This window comes from Lethenteron reissneri, chromosome 58 (genome assembly GCF_015708825.2).
Source record: "Lethenteron reissneri isolate LAM-NWPU_2019-01 chromosome 58, ASM1570882v1, whole genome shotgun sequence".
Classification (NCBI taxonomy): Eukaryota; Metazoa; Chordata; class Hyperoartia; order Petromyzontiformes; family Petromyzontidae; genus Lethenteron; species Lethenteron reissneri.
This window is the reverse complement of record NC_083836.1, coordinates 7,054,343-7,080,668: the sequence shown is the minus strand read 5'-3', so window position 1 is coordinate 7,080,668 and position 26,326 is coordinate 7,054,343. Positions and strand designations below refer to the sequence as shown.

Sequence of the window (26,326 nt, the reverse complement as noted above, 5' to 3'; positions counted from 1 at the left end):
TTGTCATCATTTATCTACCTTGAGAGACCTACTATGTATAGATCACTCGGTGGGTGACACCGCTTTGCGAGCGGAGTGCAACCACAGGCGATGGAACGACTCAATGCACATCCCGTCCAAGAGCGCTGCCTTAAAAAAATAAACAAATGTATAAGAGGCGACGCTTGGGGCAATGAGACACACTTCGTCTCACTCTGCCTCCTCTCTCTCGCCTCATTAAGTGCCGTGAAGAAGGGCCACTGCCCCAGCACACGCGACCCAGTGCGTCCGTGTATATACATCTCGGTGGAGAGAGACGGCGAGTTCCGTGAAACTCACCCACAGTTCTAACTGCTGAGCCGGTAGAGTTGAACCAGGCAAAAAAAAACTCCTGGATTGAAAGTCCAGTTTGCTACTCCATGGCAGAAATCCCAATATTTATGTTAATATATATACAAATTGTATTACAAGGATACATATCGGTAACGCAGAGATATCAAATTGTACAACCGATCCTGGGGAAATTAGTAACAATGCTAATGATACTGAAGGAACGCCATTACTTCATTGCCACGATGATAGAGCCATTCCTATAACCTCGTCTGTAACACGCGCAACGCAACTTGTCCTGACGCAATCTGCCTTTCGACGCTTCGTACACAGCAGCCTTATCGCACGACTGCATCAAACAAATTCTATTTGGCAGAATGCTTTTTAGAACATTTTTAACGAGTGACATTAATTGTCACAGCGAGCCACATAATTTATTTATTATTATGATAAGTGATAAATGAACCAGCAATTTTCATGATTTTGGAAGATATTCCCCGTAATAAACAATTAATCAGCTAATTAGGATTAACGCCCGCATCATATTGGTCCATTAAAGGCACATGCTATTCATCACAGCTGTCCAATTGTTGTCCCACTGTGTTGAATCAATCCCTCTGCTAATCGTGTGCCACCCACTGTATTGAATTGCCCATTGTTTACAGACACTGCCAAGTGCTCTGATTAGGGGGCATTTTCCATTATTGACAGGGGGGGGCCTGCACTGGGAAATAATTATCTCCAAATACAAACTACATTGCATCTCCGAGCCTGATGAAAACCCGCCGAGTATAATTAACCAGCATGGATGTAAGTACATCGTTAGCGTTTCCACGGTAGTTATCATCACCATGAAAACGCATCATCACCATCATCACTGTCCTCATGGGAATTGAAGCTTGTCAGGTCATTCACGCCAAGGACTGGCTCACGTCACTTATTTCCTTGCCACAATGTCAACTGAAATCAAGATTGTTATTTTTGTCGCTGCCAGGCATACAACAAAGCAAATGAATACAATGGGCGAATACCACCAACACTCACTCACCGGGTCAAGTACTGGGGTGATGAGGAAAGCGGCACCCCAGAGGAATTGTCTGTCAATGCCCCATGTCTCCTGGTCAGACGGAAACCTGGGTAAATGTGAAACAATGTAGAGAAGACGCACCGGAGTGAATTGAGTACACATTTCAGAACTCTTGTTCTGTGTCTCCACATATACAACGGAGGATGCAGTTAGACAGCAGACAAGCGTATGTTGAATCAACAATAAATCATGCCACTCATGTCTATCGGCGGCTTTGAGCCAGTGGTAGGAATTCCACATTTCCTAGGGTAGGAAAAAGTTATTTCTATACTACAATCACTGTTGGAGTCCCACACAGCGCTAATCATTTTATCAATCCCATAGTCTGATCGGTTGAGTCAGCCCCTAGTCTGGATTTTAACTTGCGACCTTCTGATTGTCAGTCACGTGCTCTAATTAAACCGGCACATGGCTGATTAGCATTGTTTTCGTGTGCACAATTTTCTAATCTTACTCGGGAGGGTTTAATTGTTAATCATCTAATACAAAACATACAGGACTCCCCTCTTATGTTTACGAATTGACAATTACTGCCATGTTAATATCCCATAACTTTGTAAATGTATTTTTGTGAGTTTTTGTCCATTGCTGAATTTAGAGTACAAATAGAGATCACTTCAAACTATTGTTTTCATTCAACTGCAATTCATTCTTTGCATTGCCTAGCGGTTAGTCTTCCAATGCTCATCATTGAACAAGCAACTATAATGTATAATATAGCTATGCATTCTTTACTTTACTTGCCTCTTGTTTCTACTTCAAAAGTATTTTGTCATGAAATAAGATGTATATATAAATCAACTCCATAACGATACAGTAATTTGAAAAACAAATGATAATTATCCTAGATTTGAAGCTTTCGCGACTGCAAGGATTCATACACTTTGTTTTTTTTTTCGGTAAAGTCACGTAGGTAAAAAATTAATGAATAGTTGTTTTCATTTATTTCATTGGATTTTTTACCTACGTGACCGAAAAACCCAATGATAATTAGTCTATTGTAGACCTTATGTTGTACAATTTAGCAGAGTATCACCAGAGCATGGAAGCTATACTGTCGACATGAACATCTTCATGACAAATCCCATGAATATCTGCAAATGTATTCAGTTTAATAAAAACGATTGTATCATCAAAACCATAGGTCCCTGGTGCCATCCAATCAGAATGATCCCATACTGAGGAACGCGTAAGCTTTGCATGTGACAGATTCACTCATGCATGGAGAAAACGAGGATTCTCATAACGTAGATGGTTTACACAACAACAACCGTCGTTCACCACTAAGTGACAGTGCTGTCACCACGCAGTTTGTGCCATTCTAACTGCACTTTGAGGCCACTTGAAGTGTCGAAGACTGGTTGGCAGGTCACAGAACAAACCCAGGTGCTGTGGTTTTCCCACCTAACTGAGATGACTGGCAGATGCACCAACTGTGCTCCCAACTCTGCCAACTTTCTGTGTTTTAGCCGCCTGGCGCTCCACTAATTGTTGTGAGCGTTGTTGTTGGAAGGCGACTGTCTCCAACTAGGGGCAAGTGCTGCCAGGGAGCACCTATGAAGGCCGGCATAGCACACGAGGGGGTGGGTGGCCAGCACCATGCCCGACCGCCTTCGTCTCCCTTGTGGCGAAGTTTAGACACTAGCAACCAGGTACTCATTTGAGGCTGAGTCTCCCACACACACACTAATACCCACGATTCTCCACTAAATGACGGTGACATCACCACGGCGCCTGTGCCAGGCCAGGTGCATTTTGAGGCCACGTGAAGTGTCGAAGTAGGTGCCATGGGTTCACTGACTGAGATGACAGGCAGATGCACCACCAACTGTGCCCCTTTACTGTGCCAATCGGCCGATGGGTGGGTGCGTGCATGGTGCGGTATCTCACTCGTGCAGGAGGGGCCTGACGACCGTGCCACCCTGCGTGTGCACGTGGTGGAACAGCGTGTAGAGGTACGGCAGTAGCGTGTAGCGGATGGTCAGCGCGGAGATTGACGAGTTCACGAGCAGCGAGTTGGCGCCGAACGACGCCGGGTCCTGGTGCTGCTCGGTCACACACAGAGAGGGCGACAAAGACAAAGATCCCCCGTGTAGCCTCAACAGACTTTCGGGGGCAAGTGGTGCTGTTCGCGAGTAACAATCGGAATCAGAATCAATATTTATACTGGAGGAATCCGATAAGCGATGGAGCTCTTTTTCTTCTTTACAGATGTCCAGTAGGGGCGGGTCAGAACATTACAACGACACACAATACAAGTGCAAAGAAGAGGAGAGGTTAGAACATTACGAAAAAGATAAAAAATGTTTTACAATATTTTTTTGACCAGGTAAAGCCGACTAAAAAATTTGCTTCTTTTTGGTTCTTTCGGTAAAGTCACGTAGGTATATTCGATTGCAACACAAGCAATCATCAGCTAGGAAAACCACAGCAAAAACATAATTTTTTGCCTATATAACCTCTTACCTCGGCATCTCTCTCCCACTTCAGAAAAAAAAATATTGCCCTGGTTTTCCCACCTGATGATGATTGCTTGTGTTGCAATCGTAACGTCGTGATTTAATTTATTTTATTTTATACCTACGTGACTTTACCGAAATAACCAAAGAGTATGGATCCCTGCAGTCACGAAAACTTCAAATCTAGATTAGCTTATTTTTCAGAAGCGATCTGGCCACAAATAATATGGGGAGATCCTCTTCTAACAGTGGAATGACAAAAAGGGCCATCGTGTACACATCTATCAGAATACACATCTATCAGAATACACATTGGGTCATGCATCTCTATAAGCTATTTCAACTTTTTTTTATTTTGACCAGGTAAGGCCCACTGAGCTCCACAGCTCTTTTTCAGAAGCGACATGGCTGTCACAAATTATTGCTCAACAAAGTGGCTTATCAAGTGGAAATTTGTAGCAGCCAAATACTCTAAAACCACGTTTCTAAATGTGGAGGGAAAACCGGTGGACCCGGAAAATAATCCACGCGACATGCAAACTGCCAATATAATTTTTTTCTCCAATCTGTATTTGGGTTGGAACCACGTATCCCCCCCCCCCCCCAAAAAAAAATAAACCATCGGAGAAGCTCTACGGTATAGCACAGCTGCGAAAACCTACGCGGTGTTTGAATAAAACCACGCGGTCATTCCACTAGGTGTCAGACTTGCATCGGTCTGAACAACAAAAAAAACCCACCAGAATAGTGGCAAACGACGCAGCAGGTCACCGCACGCGGCAGAGGAGATTGCTGCGCTCAATGCAAGGTGTCTCGCAAGCACACACCGTAGAGCCAAGCTGCCCAATGCCGGGCGCACAGAAGCTCTTCAACTGGATTCACATCAGCTATTTGTCTCAAGTGTTTTATTGCCGCTTGTGTTCATTGTGTGGGAGCCCATCAAGAGTTTTTATTTTTATTTACATCTGTTGATGTTGCCGGATAAGATATATATATTTTAAATGCCACCAAAGTAAGCATCCAGGTCTCCTTTGAACAAGTATAACCCGTAAAAACAAAGTTTTTCACTATAAATCCTTTATATGCGTGGCGGCTAGAGTCCTCTCGTCCTCTGGCTTGAGATGGCTGCCACCTATGGGTCAGATGATTGCATGGCAGCATTCAGCAATTGGTAATTAAATATAATATTTTTGTCCTAAAAAGTGTAAAATTTTGGGAAAAAAATTTCACGAACATTAATTGTCACGCACAACGAGTCTGTGTGGAAAATGTCAGCTCGATTGGATCACGGGAAGTGGGTTAAAAAACGACTGCAAGATTTACACGGTCGTAAGCAAGCAAGCAAGCAAACTTAATATAAAGGATTTAAAAATAGATTTTCCTGCCTCAACGGCCTCAGTTACATGCAGCAGCCTCCTTGTCAATCCACTGCTGGATGATGGTCTCCCAACACCATTCTGATCCTGGGGGTTGTTGTCACCTTCACACGCTCAGTCTGCGTTGGTGAAGGCGGGCGCATAAACGTGGCAGCACTACCCTTTGCTGCCCACAGTGTATCACAGCAGTGGCCCATAAGAGCTGTGAATACTTGGTGGTCAACCCATTGAAGCAAGCACTCTCCAGGCTCAATCCAGCTCTGCTTCTGAGATTTGATGATATTCGGTGAACCCCAGGTGATTTTACTACTGGACATCTGTGAAAAAGACATTAATAGCTCATCGGATTTCTCCAGTATAAATAAAGATTTTGATTTCGTCAAAAGATAATGTCTTTTTTTAATTCAAAAACACAACGCAGCCATACAAGAGGGAACCACAGTTCGGAGTGACGCCCTCAAGTAGGGCACCTACTATATACACTTGAGGCCTCACTGCCCTCCTAACCACCACCATCAGGGGCAAATATCAGGAGCAGAAGATTTGCAGGAGAGGGGGAAAAAAGGGAAGAAGGGGATTAGGGGGATAATGTAACCAAACGAATGTTTATTCTAAATGTGGAGGGAAAATCCGGAGGAGCCGGAGAACAATCCACGTGACCACAGGGAGAACACACAAACTCCATATATACAGGCGTCAGCGTCGAACCGATGACCTTCTGTATACCAGGCGAGGTAGTTAACATCTCACCACCGTGGCACTCAAATTGTGGTCCCTGGACCAACAGTGGTCTGTGTCAGTCCTCCAGGTGGTCCACGGGGCGGGGATGCAAATGGAGGTTGATCCAGAAATAATGACAAAGTTTTTCTCTTTTGTTTTGGACATTAATTAATATTTTACTCACGAAATTTATATATATATATAAAGTTACATAAACTACCCAGATGAATATATCCTAACTCTAAGATCTATATGCCACCGATTAAAATAAAAAAATATATATATTCTAGTAATATTAATTATTTTGTATAACTGGTATTTAGAGAGATAAGTTGAATGCGTTATGGGGGGCTGGCTGGGTGGTCCGTGGAAATGTTTACATCGGTCAGGTGGTCCCCGCGGGCCATAGACGTTTCAGAAACATCGGATTAGAGGGATAGCCACCGAGAATGCATCCATACTTGAGGAGATAGGAGCGAAGAGACAGAAGGAGATGAGAGATGGATGTAGATAAATGAACAATAAGTATAACCCGTAAAAACAAAGTTTTTCACTATAAATCCTTTATATGCGTGGCGGCTAGAGTCCTCTCGTCCTCTGGCTTGAGATGGCTGCCACCTATGGGTCAGATGATTGTCTGCCACCATAAAGCAATTGGTAATTAAATATTTAATTTGTTTTCCCTAAACAGTGTAAAATTTTTGAATTTTTTTTTCACGAACATTAAATGTCTCGCACAACGAGTCTGTGTGCAAAATGTCAGCTCGATTGGATCACGGGAAGTGGGTTAAAAAACGACCGAAAGGTTTGCACGGTCGTAAGCAAGCAAGCAAGCACGCAAGCACGCAAGCAAGCGAACTTAATATAAAGGATTTAAAAAGAGGAGGGCAGAATAGGGAGATGATCTGACGATTGGATGATTCGAGAGTCTGGAGACAGAAGGTTTTGATTGAGTCGGGGAGGAACCACCGAATGATCAAATACCGCAATATCCAGTGACTCAGTTTCAAGAGAGTTCAAAAGACAGCGAGATGTTTTTACGTTCACTTTCACTTTTTTTAGAGAAAAAAAAGGACCTGAGGGATGGGGGGGGGGGGGAGAAACTCGCCGGACTCAACTTGAATCGTGACATTCACACAGCCTCGTGGCCGGGCCACGATGATGGAAGACGGGTTCAGTGACAGATGGCCCGCGGTGAGATTTATTCAGATTCCCTGCCCTCTTTGCTCGGTAATGCATCAACTTTGTGGAAATCCTGTTCTCTCGGACTCGTACGGAGGGGGCCTCTACGCTGGAAATTGCAGCGCACCACGTCATTGCAATATGATGCTTCATTGCAAATGAGAAACCAAAAAGAAAAATGGTTAAGTGCAATTTTTGAAGTCAGTGGCCACCCTGGATTATATTGTGGGGTACTAAGCAACACATCTGCACTGTCTGATTCTCAGAGGACTTTACGATGTTATTTGATAAAGGTAGTGGGCCATGTGTGCAGGTGTCACGGTCCAAACTTGAAAAAAAATTGCTGCCAATGACTGAATTGGGATCACAACCAGTAACATTGCCAAACACTGCAGCTTGTCTGTGAAACACCGCACCATCAGGATAGCCTTGCACGATAAGAATGTCTTGAATATCAAATGTAGGAAATAATAATTATCATGAACTCACGACAGTTTAGAATCCGGTTTACCCACAGGCGACTCGCTTTCCCTGGATTTGAACCCAGGCTTTCCGTAGTGGCAGCCAATCGCTCCGTATCTGTGCCATTTGAGGTTTTCAGGTGTGCTCGCGCACGTCCAATAATATAATAGGGACGCTCAACTGATCGGAGTAGCAACAGCATCTCAGCCCACCGTGTTTCCTAAGTGGCCGCACTAATCAGTGCTGGAAGATTAATGAATCATTAATTCTGTGTTTAACAAATAGTCCTTGGGCCAGACCAGAATATCGGTATCACCCAAGTTGGCAAAAGTTCAAGAGTGCTATTTTATTTGTTACGCCAACATAAGTAAAATAATACATGATAACCTTTCCAAATGAGCAGCTGTTTAATTTTTCTCGCAGGAAACCTGTTTTTGCACCTATCGCAATCACGCCTATTTGCCCGGACGTTACAAATAAATCATTCCAACACCTCTGCTGTTAATTAAGACAATAAATATTTAACGAAATTGATTTTTGTCCCCAAGGGATGTATTTCATACATATTCTTGCATTTATTCGCAGCTTGTTCTTCAATTTCAGTGACTTCGTTAAGTCTGGAAGAGATTGGCGCTCTCTGTTTTCCTTCTGTTTTTAGCAGATTGTTTGCTCATGATCATTTACTGGCAGGTGAGGCAAGTACTGGTGGTTCTGTATCATTTCTGTTCAGTAAAGCTATCTAAAGTGCTAACTTTACCCTCAATGCATTGTTAATGTACCTGTTAAGATTATTAGTTAAGGCCAGGTACGACAGGCAAAACTAATGATTTTTGTTCAATTTGTCATTTTATATATTTTTTATATTTTGCGTCTATAAATTGTAAAATTTCATAACATGCACACAATTATTACCAATAACTTTGTTGTTGGTAATAATTGATTACTAAAAATAAACAAAACCTTAAATTAGCGTTTTTTTAGCATTTTTCATCGCAGTTTGTCTCCGCATTTTAAGAAATAACCGAGTTGAATTGCATATCATTGAAAAACTTATTCTCTGGAGCAGATGTCTAGCTTCGGCATATATGGCTATTTACTTTGTTGTCATGGCAATAAGAGGGAGAAGACAAGTATAACTCTCAAATCTGATTGCTACGAGCATCACAATGCCAGAACTGGCATTGCGATTTTCTCTAAATAAGATTTTGAATGCCGAGTTTGGGGTATTGCACACCATCTGCACACTGCTGGCAATAACAAGAAGGCGTTTCCAATATTCTGGACTCCGAGACCTCTGCATTGAGTCTGGCATGATCGCAGAAGGCTCCATTGCTGGTGTTATGGATGGCTGCAAGTACAGCAGGGCAGTGCGACTACACAAACTCCCGTATGAGGCTCTCATGCGACTGACATGGAATGGTTTCCTGTCCTGGTTGGAAGGAACTCTTGGATGAGACACTGATGACCATTGATAACCTTAGGAAAGAAGTCTCACAAGCCGCTTTGAAGGAGGTCCTCGAGAACAGCTCATGTACACGCATCATGGAACTGTTTGAAGTCTACCGCGAGTTCCTCAGAGGTTGAAACGGCAGCCTGTCGACCTTCTGGATGTCCTATTTGGACATGGTTGATATCTTGTTGGGGCTCATCAGAGCATCCAGAGGGGGAGACTGGATGCTACACTTGGCAATCATTCCAGAAATAATCCCATGGTGCTTCGCTAATGATAGGATTAATTATGCACGTTACCTCCCCTACTACTAAGCCCATATGTCTCAGCTGCCCATCACACATCCAGATGTGTACACGGAATTCATGGAAGGAGGCTTCTCAGTCCAACTGGGCTCCACTATTCACTTTGTTCGAATCCCTGTTGACCAAGCTATAGAAGAAACTGTGAACAAAGACACCCAAACAGCTGGAGGGACAAAGGGATTCAGCTTGAAGCCAGGAGCTGTGACTAAATATTACCTGCATACAGAAGCATGTACCTCAGACAGCTGAAAGACCTGATAGGTCAAGGCAGGTCCAAACTGTCCCATCCAGATATACATGGTCCAAGGATCAAGAGAGATGAAGCAGATGTCCAGTCTCTCATTGACCATATGGAGAATAACTGTATCAATCATATGTCCCCTGATAAGACAGATCTGATTAGCCTCTCCACTGGCACCATGGCTCCACCTGATGTGACCAGAGATCTCTTGAGAGCTCTTGAGATAGGAGAAGAGGCCTACCAGGTATTCAAGCAAACAAGGTTAGCTGAGGAACCACCATCTGTGAAATTCCACAACAAGATGACCAAGCAAAGTCTGAAGACATTCTCCAATATCAGCACAAAAACAGCACATGGAAAGAAAGCGCAGGATGTGGTTCTGAAGGCAGATAGAAACCTGTTCAGCCACATGATCCTGGTGGCTGAAAGCAGGAAGGTGAATATGAAGGATGTCCTTGCCAACCCACTGGGCCCACTGCCATGGGCACTGGCAAATGCTGTTGGGTCCCTACGAAAAACAAACAAGGCTGCACTTGTCAGAGAGCTTGAAAAGAATGTGTCTCCTGCAGAAGACATCCCAACCCCATCTACTTCCATCATTGAAGGAATGAGCCTGGTCCAAAAATGAATGGCAACAACAAAACCTTTGCACAGGTGGTAAAGTCAGCCTTGACCCAGGTCCTCCACAAAGGGGCACAAAGTGAGAGAATTTATGTTTTTGATGTTTACCGACAGACCTCAATCAAAGATGCTGAACGACTGAACTGGGGTGCAGACACCGCTCTCCAGTTCAAGAACCTTGAAGGGGGACACCACGTCCAGCAGTGGAGAAAATTCCTGTGCAGTCCCTCCAACAAGACCAGGTTCATCAAGTTTCTAATGGAAGAGTGGAAACTCCCACGATACAGAAATATGCTGCATGGCAAGGTGTTGTACATAATCTGTGAGGACACCTGCTACAAGTTGGCAGAAGATGAGTGTGAGGAAGTAGCAGAGCTGCACTCCACGCATGAAGGAGCTGACAGCCATCTGCTTCTGCATGCAGAAAATGTGTGCTCAAAGGCAGTTATCATCACAGCTGAGGACACTGATGTCATGGTGCTTTGTCTTGGCTTCCAGAAGGACATCACCTATCCCATCTACCAGAAGTGTGGGACACAGAACCGCACACGGTTTGTCGATATCAGCAAACTGGCAAGGTCACTTGGACACAGCATCTGTGACAGCCTAATTGGCTTACACGCCTTCACAGGCTGCGACACTGTGAGTGCATTCGCCGCTCGAGGGAAGCTGAATGCCCTGGAGATGGTGAGAAAGAACACTTCCTGCTAAGTGACTTTTAGTCGACTGAGGCAGTCATGGAATGTGAGTGATGAGCTGTTCCAGACAATTGAGCAGTTCACCTGTCGCATGTATGTTGCTAACAGCAGCACCAGTGAGGTGAACGAACTGCGCTACCAGCTCTTCTGCACCAAAAAGGGAGAAGTCGAGTCCAGCCAGGCTGCCGCCATGTAGAGGCTGTCTCTTCATGAATGTTCAACGAGTCAACTATCAGGCAGCAATCTGGAAGTGCTGTCTGCAGGCTAACCCTGTGGTGCCAAGCCCAACTGAGTATGGATGGACAGACGATTATGGCAAGTTGGCCATTTACTGGATGTGCTACCCACCCGCACCAGATGTGGTCTTGGAACTGCTAGCATGCAAGTGTGTGCGTTGATGCAAAATGCAAAGCTGCACGTGCCTGTCAAATGGAATGACATGCACACGCATGTGCAGGTTACAGATCTGCAGCAACCAAAATCTGCAGGATGATCCAGAACCTGACTTTGAACTCGGGGAGACAGATGACGAGATAGACGAGCAGTTTGATGAGTGACACAGGGTGGCGATTCTGATGGTATTACTGTGGTGGTAGTAGTAGTATACATTGATACACAGTGTGGTGATTCTGGACTTGATTACCCTTGTTAACACCATCTAAGTACACACAGAGCTTGACAACAATAATGTAACCTTCTTCACATATACACACTAATGATATATATGAGATTACATGCATCATTGACTAAGTATATGCGAATCTCAATGTTTATAATATTCAAGTAGTTCCTTACCTCACTAATCCCTCTCTCCCTAATCTCCCCCATTAACACAACTGACGTGCTTACGTCCGTGGATGGAATTCCTTTCCAGCTCAGACCTTGCTTGCTTGCCCATCGCCACGTATATAACCTCTTGTTGTAACAGCTCTCTCGCTGGTTCAGCAGTTCCACAGGACGACTGCTTGTGTTGCGATCGAAACGTCGTGATTTATTTTATTTTATACCTACGTGACTTTACCGAAAGAACCACTATGGTAGTCCTTATTATCCTGTATTTTCATTGTGTATTTAAACCAATAAAGATCAGTTTGTGACCTAACTGGCTTTGGTCTAGGTAGTCTTTCAGTAATAATGCCCATTTCATCGTTCCGAACGCCTGTCATAGGGTATGGGTATAAAAGTCATGGTAACTACAACTAAGCTTCCACTCCGCAAAGGTTATCATATCAGAATATGTCCCAAACACATGAAGGATTACAAAACTCATTACTAGACTTTGCCATCTCAGGTGGTACTAATAAGTGTTTTTTTTGGTCTGGGCCCATGGACTTATTCAATGTATTGATCCAATCAATGTATTAATCCAATCGTGTGGACATTTATAGCAGCCAAACACTCTACATTTTTCAAGTATATGAACGGTGTGCGTGATTCCGAGCTGCGTTTCACTCGCCGCGGGTCGTTGACTCGGTGGCCACGTGACCACAGAAACGCGTTTGGCGAGTAAACCAAATCCTTTGATAGGGAACGCAAAGGGACAGCGGATTACCCGCACCACCGATGAGCATGGTTGGCTACGTACGGTGCGAAAGAAGGTCAACAAACATGTACATGCTTAATTTTGGAGCTTTCGTGACTGCAGGAATTATTCTTTGGTTCTTTCGGTAAAGTCACGTATAAATATAAAATAATAAATTAAATAATAGCATACGACGTTTCGATTGCAACACAGGCAATCATCATCAGGTATAAATGAAATAGCAGATATCACCAAGATATATAGAGAGAGTAACACAGGTACAGAGAGGGAGATCGTCTCTGTGGGGTGGCCTTAAATAGACAGAGGGGGGCGGAGGCAGAGAGAGGGAGGGGGTAGAGCAGGGATCGGCAACCTACGGCTCCGGAGCCGCATGCGGCTCTTTACGGGCTGCTTCTTGACGATGAGTACGTATGTACAGTATGTACTCAGATGCATTGCGGCTCTTGAAATACTGAATTTTGTACCAAATTGGAAAGAAATGGCTCTTCTTGTTATTTTGGTTGCCGACCCCTGGGTTAGAGAAAAACATTTTTGTTGCTATTTCATTTATACCTGATGATGATTGCTTGTGTTGCAATCGAAACGTCGTATGCTATTATTTAATTTATTATTTTATCTTTATACGTGACTTTACCGAAAGAACCAAAGAATACGTACATGCGTCTTTAAAATAAATACATTGCCCCCCACCCCCACCTTATTTTTCTCCCCCCCCCCCTTGCAACCCGCAATGTGCAATGTTTGAGTTTATCGACACAATTTTCCACTGGCCCAGTCTCCCTTTGGATAAGGGTCCGTCCATAAATGACGTCACGCGATTTTGGACGATTTTTGACCCCCCCCCCCCTTCGTCACACGGCGTCACAAAAAGTCAGACTCCCCCCCTCAAATATGACGTCACAAAGCTCTGCCCCCCCCCCCACCCAAAATAAAAAAAAAACATGCTTCAAATCGTTTTAAACTATTGTCATTGTAGTGCGTATTTAATGTGCCGCTGCACTCTGATGTTGTAGGAGAAAACATTTATTAAAATGTCTATTTAATTAAGTCGAACGTGTTGTCTATGTTTATTTAAAGTTGCGTATTTTTATGTGACGTCACATTTTTCACCCCCCCCCCCTCGTCACACATCGTCACAAATGTCTGACCCCCCCCCAGTTCCGTGACGTCATTTATGGACGGCCCCAAAGAGCTGATAGCTCCAGTGAGCTTCACTCATGAAATGCATTTGTGAACCTCTTCTGAACTTCTGAAGAATTCATTGCAAGTACCGTGATCATGGGAATACATCTATACAATTATTGACATCATAGATTTTAACATTTTATAAACTTTTAACATCTGCAAAACCGTGGGTAGATAATGGCACAAGACTGATCGCTAAATTTGTTTGTTCTTCTCTTAATACAAATTATTTTAAATATCACACTTGTAATGCATATTTGCACACATGCACAAGCAACGTAAAACTAACGTAAAACGTTAAACTTTTTTCGCACCGGACACAGCCAACAACAATGAGATGCTCGGCTCTAAAAGTCGTGATTAAACCATTCTCTAAAATATAAACGAGCTCGGTCTTTGTCCTATCACTAATGACTGCACAAAAAAAACTACTTTATTTTGTTAAAGTTTTCAGTTATTCAATTCGACAAATTTCACGTACGAGAATGATATTCTACTCGGCATAATGATTTATTATTTTGATGAATATAAAAGTGTGCACCTGGTCTGGTTAAAGAGGGCCTTTCGAAGTGACTTTAGAATTATGATGAATGACCTACTGTGGCGTTACAACCGAATGGAAATTGTCTTCATATCATGACATGATGCAAAAAGCACAGGTGGCATATGATTGGGGAAAGAAAAGCATCTAAACAAAAACACTCCCGGACCATACACACATGCAATTTGCCACATCTGCTGCTAAAGCTTTATTACATGAAACGCCACGTAAAAGTGTCCTAACTTCTACAAGCGGTGTGTCCCATTCAATAGATTGAAATTCATCTTCGCAATTATATTCAAATGCAGTTCTCAGCATCGTGTCATTTCCTTTAAAATATCTGCAGCTACCAGTGAATCAACTTGTGTCAAAGAACGATCCCAGCAGATGATGATATGGATTTTTAAAAAGTGATTTTAAAAATACTTGTCACACGAGGAACCTAGTATTTTATGCCCTGAAAATATTGTTCACTGAATGTAAATCAAAACAAAAATGCCACACCTCTCTGAGTTTTTTTGGTTTGTCCAGTTATTGGATGAGACCATCACATTTCTACAGCCGAGAACCCAGTTTAAGAATGGGCAACTAACGCTGGAATTGGAACCTAGGAACTCGGTCTCCAGTGCTGGCCGCTCAGTGGCTCTGACATGACCATTATGCCACGAGACCCTATCACAGCAAAAGCTCTCGATTCCATCTGCCACCAAACTTTCCCATCGCTTCCTTGCTTCTGATAAATCTGGCATCTGTTGCAAATGGGGGGTACCCAGCCTTGAACGTTCACGACTTGACCACCTCAGGTTAATAGTTAAAATATAATATTAGCATTAGGAAAGAAACGGCGCATAAAGATTAATCACTTAAAACATTATTCTTACGCTCACAATGGATGCATCAAATCATGCGTGTGAAGATTGGTTATTTGGAATTAATGCGAATTATATGCAAATTTCATTACATCAGGGAAGCTGCCATGGTGCAATGCTTGGAGGTCACCAGTTCGGTTCGATCTTCTGGCGTGACAGTTGAAACGACTGGGGGCGAGCATTCTTAAAACCCACCCGCCACTATCCACCAAGTAGTATAAATGTGTTCACCACAGCAGATCACATGTTGTGAAGTAAAGTATGGGTAATCCCACCCCTTCCAATCTTACAAAACATCTGGCTAGCGTTCCCCTCTAGATGAGGGGTTGACAACCTTTAAAATAAGAGACATTTTTGTTTGTTTTTGTCTTTGACCAAAACAAGTTCGACAGCCGCATCACACGCAGAGCTACTTGTACACAAGTAGGTGTACAGCAGATGACAACGCACATTCTGACTTAAACAAAAATAGGTGATGGAATAAACTGCGTCTATTTTGTTTCTCCCCCCCCCCCCTTTTGTTATTCTTTAAAAATACTGTTGGACTGTTGGACATTTTGTTGTCCCTACCAAGAGATTCCACAGTGACCCATTCCCTGACACATTTAATACATTATCTTTACGTTAAATTACGTTTCAGATTTACTTTTAATTTATTTTAAACGGCTGCCCGCAAGGGGCAGCCAAAGAGCCACCAGGGGGCAGCGAAAGAGCCGCATGGGGGCAGCCAAAGAGCCGCATGGGGGCAGCCAAAGAGCCGCAAGGGGCAGCCAAAGAGCCGCATGGGGGCAGCCAAAGAGCCGCAAGGGGCAGCCAAAGAGCCGCATGGGGCAGCCAAAGAGCCACCAGGGGGCAGCCAAAAAGTCACAAGGGGGCAGCCAAAGAGCCGCAAGAGGGCAGCCAAAGAGCCACAAGGGGGCAGCCAAAGAGTCACATGGGGGCAGCCAAAGAGTCACAAGGGGGCAGCCAAAGAGCCGCAAGGGGGCAGCAAAAGAGTCACATGGGGGCAGCCAAAGAGTCACAAGTGGGCAGCCAAAGAGTCACAAGGGGGCAGCCAAAGAGCCGCATGGGGGCAGCCAAAGAGCCGCATGGGGGCAGCCAAAGAGCCGCATGGGGGCAGCCAAAGAGCCGCATGGGGGCAGCCAAAGAGCCGCATGGGGGCAGCCAAAGAGCCGCATGGGGGCAGCCAAAGAGCCGCATGGGGGCAGCCAAAGAGCCGTATGGGGGCAGCCAAAGAGCCGCATGGGGGCAGCCAAAGAGCCGCATGGGGGCAGCCAAAGAGCCGCATGGGGGGCAGCCAAAGAGCCGCATGGGGGGCAGCCAAAGAGTCACAAGGGGGCAGCCAAAGAGCCGCATGGGGGCAGCCAAAGAGCCGCAAGCTGGGCAGCCAAAGAGCCGCATGGGGGGCAGCCAAAGAGCCGCATGGGGGAAGCCAAAGAGCCGCATGGGGGCAGCCAAAGAGCCGCATGGGGGGCAGCCAAAGAGCCGCAAGGGGGCAGCCAAAGAGTCACAAGGGGGCAGCCAAAGAGCTGCAAGGGGGCAACCAAAGAGTCACAAGGGGGCAACCAAAGAGCCGCATGGGGAGCAGCCAAAGAGCCGCATGGGGGGCAGCCAAAGAGTCACAAGGGGGCAGCCAAAGAGCCGCAAGGGGGCAGCCAAAGAGTCACAAGGGGGCAGCCAAAGAGCTGCAAGGGGGCAACCAAAGAGTCACAAGGGGGCAACCAAAGAGCCGCATGGGGAGCAGCCAAAGAGCCGCATGGGGGGCAGCCAAAGAGTCACAAGGGGGCAGCCAAAGAGCCGCATGGGGGCAACCAAAGAGTCACAAGGGGGCAGCCAAAGAGCCGCATGGGGAGCAGCCAAAGAGCCGCATGGGGGGCAGCCAAAGAGCCGCATGGGGGGCAGCCAAAGAGCCGCAAGCTGGGCAGCCAAAGAGCCGCATGGGGGGCAGCCAAAGAGCCGCATGGGGGCAGCCAAAGAGCTGCAAGGGGGCAACCAAAGAGTCACAAGGGGGCAGCCAAAGAGCCGCATGGGGGGCAGCCAAAGAGCCGCATGGGGGGCAGCCAAAGAGTCACAAGGGGGCAGCCAAAGAGCCGCATGGGGGCAACCAAAGAGTCACAAGGGGGCAACCAAAGAGCCGCATGGGGAGCAGCCAAAGAGCCGCATGGGGGGCAGCCAAAGAGTCACAAGGGGGCAGCCAAAGAGCCGCAAGGGGGCAGCCAAAGAGTCACAAGGGGGCAGCCAAAGAGCTGCAAGGGGGCAACCAAAGAGTCACAAGGGGGCAACCAAAGAGCCGCATGGGGAGCAGCCAAAGAGCCGCATGGGGGGCAGCCAAAGAGTCACAAGGGGGCAGCCAAAGAGCCGCAAGGGGGCAGCCAAAGAGTCACAAGGGGGCAGCCAAAGAGCTGCAAGGGGGCAACCAAAGAGTCACAAGGGGGCAACCAAAGAGCCGCATGGGGAGCAGCCAAAGAGCCGCATGGGGGGCAGCCAAAGAGTCACAAGGGGGCAGCCAAAGAGCCGCATGGGGGCAACCAAAGAGTCACAAGGGGGCAGCCAAAGAGCTGCAAGGGGGCAACCAAAGAGTCACAAGGGGGCAACCAAAGAGCCGCATGGGGAGCAGCCAAAGAGCCGCATGGGGGGCAGCCAAAGAGTCACAAGGGGGCAGCCAAAGAGCCGCAAGGGGGCAGCCAAAGAGTCACAAGGGTGCAGCCAAAGAGCTGCAAGGGGGCAACCAAAGAGTCACAAGGGGGCAACCAAAGAGCCGCATGGGGAGCAGCCAAAGAGCCGCATGGGGGGCAGCCAAAGAGTCACAAGGGGGCAGCCAAAGAGCCGCAAGGGGGCAGCCAAAGAGCCACAAGGGGGCAGCCAAAGAGCTGCAAGGGGGCAACCAAAGAGTCACAAGGGGGCAACCAAAGAGCCGCATGGGGAGCAGCCAAAGAGCCGCATGGGGGGCAGCCAAAGAGTCACAAGGGGGCAGCCAAAGAGCCGCATGGGGGCAGCCAAAGAGCCGCAAGCTGGGCAGCCAAAGAGCCGCATGGGGGGCAGCCAAAGAGCCGCATGGGGGAAGCCAAAGAGCCGCATGGGGGCAGCCAAAGAGCCGCATGGGGGCAGCCAAAGAGCCGCATGGGGTCAGCCAAAGAGCCGCATGGGGGCAGCCAAAGAGCCGCATGGGGGCAGCCAAAGAGCCGCATGGGGGGCAGCCAAAGAGCCGCATGAGGGGCAGCCAAAGAGCCACCAGGGGGGACCAAAGAGCCGCATGGGGGCAGCCAAAGAGCTGCATGAGGGGCAGCCAAAGAGCCGCATGAGGGGCAGCCAAAGAGCCACCAGGGGGGACCAAAGAGCCGCATGGGGGCAGCCAAAGAGCTGCATGAGGGGCAGCCAAAGAGCCGCATGAGGGGCAGCCAAAGAGCCACCAGGGGGGACCAAAGAGCCGCATGAGGGGCAGCCAAAGAGCCACCAGGGGGGACCAAAGAGCCGCATGGGGGCAGCCAAAGAGCCGCATGGGGGCAGCCAAAGAGCCGCATGGGGGAAGCCAAAGAGCCGCATGGGGAGCAGCCAAAGAGCCGCATGGGGGGCAGCCAAAGAGTCACAAGGGGGCAGCCAAAGAGCCGCATGGGGGCAGCCAAAGAGCCGCAAGGGGGCAGCCAAAGAGCCGCATGAGGGGCAGCCAAAGAGCCACCAGGGGGGACCAAAGAGCCGCATGAGGGGCAGCCAAAGAGCCGCATGGGGGCAGCCAAAGAGCCACCAGGGGGGACCAAAGAGCCGCATGGGGGCAGCCAAATGGCTGCATGAGGGGCAGCCAAAGAGCCGCATGAGGGGCAGCCAAAGAGCCACCAGGGGGGACCAAAGAGCCGCATGGGGGCAGCCAAAGAGCCGCATGCGGCTCCGGAGCCGCAGGTTGCCGGAGTCCTGCTCTAGAAGGGCTCTGTAGGCGTCCCTTAAAGCGAGCAAAGCAATTTTCAGGGCTGCACTTTCATCACCTTCTTTAAAGCATGCAAACCGACACGCCCTTCCCATTTAGGCTGACGGAGCGGACACGACTGCGCAAATGGGAACTGTACGAGGTGCGATCAACAACAACAACAACAAAAATACCAGAAAAAAAACAGAATACCGAATCTTCACAATTGATTGCGTCACCAGGGGGAGGGGGTTGATGGAGCAGGAAGGTTGGGGGGGGTAAATCATTACGTGTGTACAAAGCTTGGCCCTCCTTGGTTTTAGATTGCTGCATCGTTGGGGAGGGGGGGGGCTCGATTGTAATGCACGCGCGTGCACACACGGGCAAAGACAAAGATCCCCCGTATAGCCTTAACATACTGTTGGGGCAAGTGCTGTCAGCGAGCACCTATGAAGGACGGAACGGCCAGCAACCACGCCAGGACGCCTTTGTCTCAACAGTGGCGATGTTTATACACCGCACCAGGTACTCATTTGAGGCTAAGGGTCGACCTAAGACCTGTTCAGATAATTAATCGTCACTGGCAGGGTTCGTAGAGCAGCGCGCTAACTGCTGCACTACCGTGTGTATATATACACACAGACTATGTATACACACACGCGCGCCACCGTGGCAATGTTGTCCAGGGGCAAGCAGTTGCTTGTGCCGCGCGGAACAGCGGCCGTGCGTACGACCGTGGGCTAGAGGGAAAATCCATAAGCAGCAACGCCTCGCAAGGGGGTGACGAAAACGCCATGCAATGCAGCCACTGGCAAATTCTTAACTCAACGTTGGTACAACAAGAAAAAAGCAGTGCAGCGGCTTTACAAGCTGTTGGATTGTGTTGTTGTAGACAGCGCTTGCTTGTCCCTTTGGGAATTCTTTTGGCCCCCGGGGAAATGTAGCGCTTACAGAGAGAGAGAGGGAGAAAAAATAAAACTATTTAAAAAAATCCTATAATAATCGCCCTTGAGAAATCCCATAATAAATTAAAAACAAATCCCCAGAGACTCCCCGAGCGCTACCCTGTAATGATTGGACACAAATCCCTTTCAGTCATTTTGTTTAAATCCAGGTCAGCGTTGCAACAAACCGTACGAGGGCTTACATTATGAGCATGGTATTTTCCACCAACGAATGTTAAAACAAAAGCCCCGGACATATCCCACAAGTAAGTTCACAATTTTGGCATGGAGGTCAGGCTGGTCAGAGAAATTGTGAATTCGAAGAAAATCCATGAAACAAGTTGGATCCGAAGCTTCCTTTGTTTCCTTTCAAGAATTCTGCGTGGCGTGCGCTGAAAATACAAATCGGTATTTTCAGCACACGATTCTATAATTATAATTAAAAGAATGTTTTAGTTTTAATTTCACATACTGTCGTCGTTTATGAGAATGGCATTTCACAAATGTCAAGGAATCACACAAGCTGGAAGGAAGCAAGGCGGTGAGCATGAATCAACAATTATATAAGCTCTGCAGCCCTCTATATATTAAGATGCTTTAGTCAATTAATGAGTGCTTATACATGCTATCCAAAGCGACAAAGAAAATGTAAAAAAACATCTATAAATATCATAAATAAGTCACTTGCTTTTAAATTGTAATGATTATTTTAGAAGTTTTATGCAAATACGTGTATTTTAAAAATCCCTAGATAAATAAACGAATAAAAAATTAACCCGTAAAAACAAAGTTTTTCACTATAAATCCTTTATATGCGTGGCATCGGTTTTATTTTATTATTCATTTCTGTTTTTCTTGAGTAAGAGTTTCATTTTTATCACATTTAAATTAAATATAAGGAAATTCGTATATAAGGATTATAAGGTTTTCAGTTTTTGTATGATTGTTTAAATTGTACATTTTTGTTGTTTTCTTGAATAATTTTCTATGTTTAGGAAAAATATATGATTGTGTTAGTGAAATTTTTTTTTCCTAAAAAGTGGAAAATTTTGGAAATTTTTTTCACGAAAATAAATTGTCACGCACAACGAGTCTGTGTGCAAAATGTCAGCTCGATTGGATCACGGGAAGTGGGTTAAAAAACGACCAAAAGATTTGCACGGTCGTAAGCGCGCAAGCAAGCAAGCGAACTTAATATAAAGGATTTAAAAAAATTAAAAGACATTGTGTTCTAGCATCTCAAAATCCCCAAGTTGGCCAGTGGGGCTGGCACAAAACACTTGTGAAAAAGAGCTTTCTAGCTCATCGAATTCCTCCATTATAAATAAAAATTATTATTCTGACTGCCAGGTTTCTGTAAAATACGCCATGGCTGCAGCGGTGCTAGATCTACCTGGAACCAGTTTTGAGGCTCAGGCAAACTCACCTGGAGAAAGTGGGAAGGTCAAAAATCCCCCTCCTCTTTCCATGGATGATAGTTTTGTTCGATGCATTCCCCTAAGGATCTTCACCACCAAAAGTGCAGTCCTGCCCTCCACGTCGCATACACTTAACAGCTGGCAAAAAAGCTGGGTCGACCGTCACCTCCCTCTCTCAGAGGTTAACCTCCAATCTTCGGGGTGACCCCCCCTCAATCAGGACTGGCAAAAGCCGGACACCCCCCCCCCCCCACCACCACCACCACTGGAATGATTGGTGTTCCAGGGGATTTGAAAAAAGAGGGGAGAATTTATTGTCGGTCCCGAGGGCGCTCCCTATCTCTTTGTATGCTCAAGGTGAAATTCAGATCCCAAACTCACGATTGTTTAGGTATTCATACATTGTGGGGGTGCTCGTTTTATGGCACATAAGGATCTAAATGCACCCTCTCTCCCCCCCACCCACCGCCTCAACCTTCCTTCCATAGGTCTTTCGAATGTTGTTTCGCTAATCACCACCACATCTACCGTTTACAGCATCGCACTTGCGTCGTGATTCAATCACAACCAAAAATACTCGCCCGGACGTTATGGACACGGCGTGAGTGACACACAGACGGCCAGCAAGTAAAAACAAGCCCCTATGACGGTTGACAGGGTGGAACGGTTGTAATCTGTTCGGAAAAGTGGAAGGTGATAGGCTGGAGGGAAAGCAGAAGGTCAAGGAACCTTCAGGAAAGGGGCTTGAGGGATATATGAAGGCGAAACCAGAGAGTTTTGGACGCTTGGAGAAAAGGGGATCTTGAAGACCGTGTCGCGTGCTGGAATATATAAAGACTCCTACTGTATCGGGTGTCACTATACTTGCAAGCAGTGCTCAGGTTCAAATTGTTAAACTCTGGCCGGAATGCACGGGCTCAGAGCTGGACAATGAGGAATGGTCACAAATCCGGGAATCTACGTTAAGGGGCATCAAGACTGTATCGCTATCATTCACACGATGTTGTTCAATCTGCCATTCAAACCAAGGACACGTATGCGGAGTTAAAGCATAGCTCACAATGAAGCTCCCATTTTATGTCTTTTGAACTTCTTTCGCACCGTTACGTAGCCATCCTGTGCTAATCGGAGGTGCGGGGGAGGGGCAACAAACTAAAGACAAAAAGCAGTTCCGAAGAAATATAGATTTAAAAGTGCATAGCTCCAGCAGCTTCCTAATATCAGAAGGAAGAGCATTCCAGACGGCCGCATAAGCGCATCTGAAAGCACGCGATGCGGTGACCATCTTTGTTCGATGGCCAGCCAAAAGCCGCTACTGCGAGGGTGACCGGATGATGGTTCATGCTCCTTGACGAGATCAGTGAGGTATCGGGGTTCATTTGTGGCGAGCACTATTGTCCCAACTGCTCGAACCAAACTATTCAGAAGTAGCACCTTCACGCCTTGTTGGGCGTACTGATAATGTCAAAAACTCTAGATAATAACATTACCCATCGCAACAACGACCTGGGGCAACCTCTGTTGCACCCTCAATGCATAATCATAGCTCGCGGGCCATTCAGCCCCTGTTAAGTTTCAGGCCTCTCAAGAGTGTCTTTGCCGAGAATGGCTTACAGTGTTCTCAGATTGCTCCATTTGAGGCACTGGAAACCCCATGAACTTCCCTCATTTGATCGCTGGATAAACCTCATGAACAGATGGGGGTGGATAGGGGGGGGGGGGCTCTATGGCAGGCATCACTGATGGTGAATGTAAGGGGCCCCCCCCCCACCGCCCTCCTGTGTTGAATCGCTTTTAACTTGATTCTTTTCTCCATCATGCATACCGTGCCAGACACCCTTCTTCCTCTTTTCCCTCTCCTATCCTATTCCTCCCTTAGCCCAGATCCCTCGCTTAGCCCCCTTTTCCTATGTCATGGTTATGAAATACACTTGCTTGTGTATTCATCTTCATGTGTTTATTTTTTTTAATTTTTCCGGTTCTGTTGCATTAATCGAAACACCTTAATGAAATTTAAAAGTAAAATATAACGATCATTATTTTGTATTTTTATTTTACCCCACACATTGGCTGCATATTCAACGAAAGATTACCATGCCAAAATCGTAGCCATACCTCGAACTAATGTAAGCACAAACACACGCTCCCTCGTTAGCAGGCTTCTTGGTTGCCTAGATTTCTAACGTCAAACTAGTCCCCTGAATACGGCTGCAGCCGCGGCAATTACGACAATCACAAGTGGCGAATAAAATCACGACCTCCACCCATGCAGTAAAGGAATCAAGCAGTGACAAGTTACGGAGGCGGCCACTGTGGCTTTGAGAGCCGGATGAGCTCTCTAGGGTCATCCTGCCTTGAAACGAACTCCCTATCCCGACCTAACAAGAACCCCGAGCGCAACGCACTCCAGCAAATTGCGGACGTTTCACAAAGCGTCATGGGTGGAGCGGTGGCACGGTGGTTAGCGCGCTGTGCTGTGAACCCGGTGACGTGAGTTTGTTTGTTGCTGCGAGGTCATGGCTCCGATGAGCACGGTTGACTGCGTACGGCGCGAAGGAAGTTTCAAGTACGTACGTGACATCGGTGGTGATTGTTTTGAACTGGTCCTGCAAACCCCCCCCCCCCCCCCGTCATCCACTCCACCAATCCACACCGATGAACGTGAGCAGCATGGTGAACAGGGGCGGTTTCTTCATTAGGGCGATTGGGCGACGCACCACCAATGTCATTCAACCACAGAGTCACGCTAGCCGTCACTGTGCCTCTGGATATAGTCCAATCAGCGTCATGTCACGTTCTGTGGAGTACCGCCTCTTTTTGGGCGATTTCACTCCGGCTGAGAATCGCCCCGAGTGGCCCCATAGACTTACATTCAAAGATGTTTTTTTTCGAACGGCGGGCACTCCAATGCATTCTCTATGGCTTCCGGGAGGGCTCGCCCTAACGTGCTTACGTCATCATACGTGCTAACGTCATCATACGTAAGCACGTTTCATCCAACAATATAATTTATCGCCACCTAGTGGAATCTTTAATAAAATAAACTTGAGTGGTTTGTTTTAATAGTGAGTATAGAAACAAACAAGATGTATTGTAAGAGTCACTTTATTTTTCATTAATATTAAAGAAGTGAAGTTGCCTTTACATGCTTAAGCTGTTAATTTATCCATTGCGTGGGTGGACCTTATCCTTATCAATCATCCAGACATTTGCCCCCCCTGAGAGATTTTGCAGGAGCCGCCACTGATGGTGAAGTATGGTCAAACAATCACCAACTCCCTCCGACCCGCCATGACCGACACAATGTGTGAGGAGGCCATCTTTCAGCAGTGAATTAACAACGACTGTCCAATATTTTATTTTATTTTGATGTTGTTTAATCACGGGCGTCAAGAGAGTGGCTGCAGCCATTGTGAAGGCAGCGTGAAATGATTCATTTTATCTGGTTGAAATCGGGGGTCACCGGTAGATTAGGGGCAGCACGTGACCAGCAGCCACACAGAGAGAGGTAAATTAATGTTGGTGTGCTGGGTGTGGACATATTTCCCTGTCCCCAATCTGAACGAGCACCATATTCATGGGTCTTTCGGTAAAGTCACGTAGATAGGTTCAAAGAAAATATTTTATGAATATGAATTCCTGCAGTCACGAAAGCTTTAAGTCAAGTCTGAACAAGCACCGACTGAAAATTAAACGCAGGCTACGGTGGTGCATGTCTCCCGAGTAAAGGAGTTTAATATATTTTGATTCACTTGTTTGCATGTGTTATTTCCATTACAATTGCCTCAAACTTTGACATTCGTAGGACAGCAGAATTGTGCCGTCGAATGAGACCCAAAACGATTATTTTATGGCACGGAAGAGTAGGCCAAATACGACCCATAGCGGAGGCCTTTCTGCGAGCAGCGGCTTGAGCAGGCAATTGTAGGGTCACGCCTTCTTTACCCATTTTTTTCCATTATTTTATTTGTATTTAAGCAAAGGATTCTCGCCGGACAAGACGTGCTGGAGAAAGGCCAAAAGCGGCGTGAATGATCGGCCATGAGAGAAGCATTGATAATGTTAACCCGGTTACAATGACCGTGAGTCGAAACATCGGGGGGGGGGGGGAAATATTGCAGACAAAGAAAATTATTCCAGTGTACAAGCAGCCGTCGTGACACTGGCTATTGGTTTTGTGTCAGCGCTGCGCAGTCATTTGTAACATGAGATTCAATTTTTGAAAAAAAAAAGGGGGCTACGAAAAGAAAAACGGATAACGTGTGACAGACAGACAAAGAATGGCCAGTCCCGGCGCTATCAGCAGACATCAGAGGCCTCTTGGATAGTGGCAAATGAAAGGAAAACGCTGCTTTTTAAGGGTGAAATTACATCACACGGTGCGCTTAATACTGTTAAAAAGAGAAACATAAAAAATTAAGATAGGAATCCAACAAAAGTGGTCATGGGTATTTGCACAGTTTTGCTTGTAAATGACATGCAAATTTGCGTAAAATTACGAACCAATTTGATGCAGTACATCCTAATTGGAACTACATTAATTTGTTTTACTTGCAGGTGGAGCTCAGTTATTAATTTCTCATTGCTAAGCCTTGTGGATAAAGAGGTGGTCATGGGGCCGCTCTCACTCACGATATCATTTGTGTGCTACAAAATAACCGCGAGCACCTGGCGGCGCAAATCTTTAATTGCCGATAACCATATTATTCATAATCATACATTCACACCCAATTTGGCGCAGCTTGCCGTTTGTCCCACAACACGTGCCGAGTGGCAGCAGGATTCTTCTCCGGCTCCACGTTTGACCAATTGACAAAAAGGGGTCATTGAGCGCACGCATCCGATCAAGATTCGTATCGCCCTGCCGGGGCCACGGGAGTGAAACAGCAAATGTATACGATGCGCAGGAGTGTACACGCTGTTCGCACAACCCTTAGCGTTTCCACGATAATACTCATCTCCCCACCCAAAGCTATAACGACATGCATTGTACGCGAGCCCAAAAAATATATTTTACC

General features: G+C 46.4%; 1 protein-coding gene across 2 annotated transcripts in view; it reads right to left on the bottom strand.

Moving 5' to 3' along the window:
- Positions 1-26,326, bottom strand: part of LOC133357558 (sucrase-isomaltase, intestinal-like) — a 341,356-nt gene that overhangs the window by 43,597 nt on the left and 271,433 nt on the right. For both annotated transcript variants that reach the window (XM_061575541.1, XM_061575542.1), the window contains exons 18-19: positions 3,287-3,441; positions 1,358-1,442 (exon numbers count right to left, since the gene is read on the bottom strand). In XM_061575541.1, coding sequence (XP_061431525.1) covers positions 1,358-1,442; positions 3,287-3,441 — 240 coding nt within the window. The remainder of the gene's footprint in view (positions 1-1,357; positions 1,443-3,286; positions 3,442-26,326) is intronic.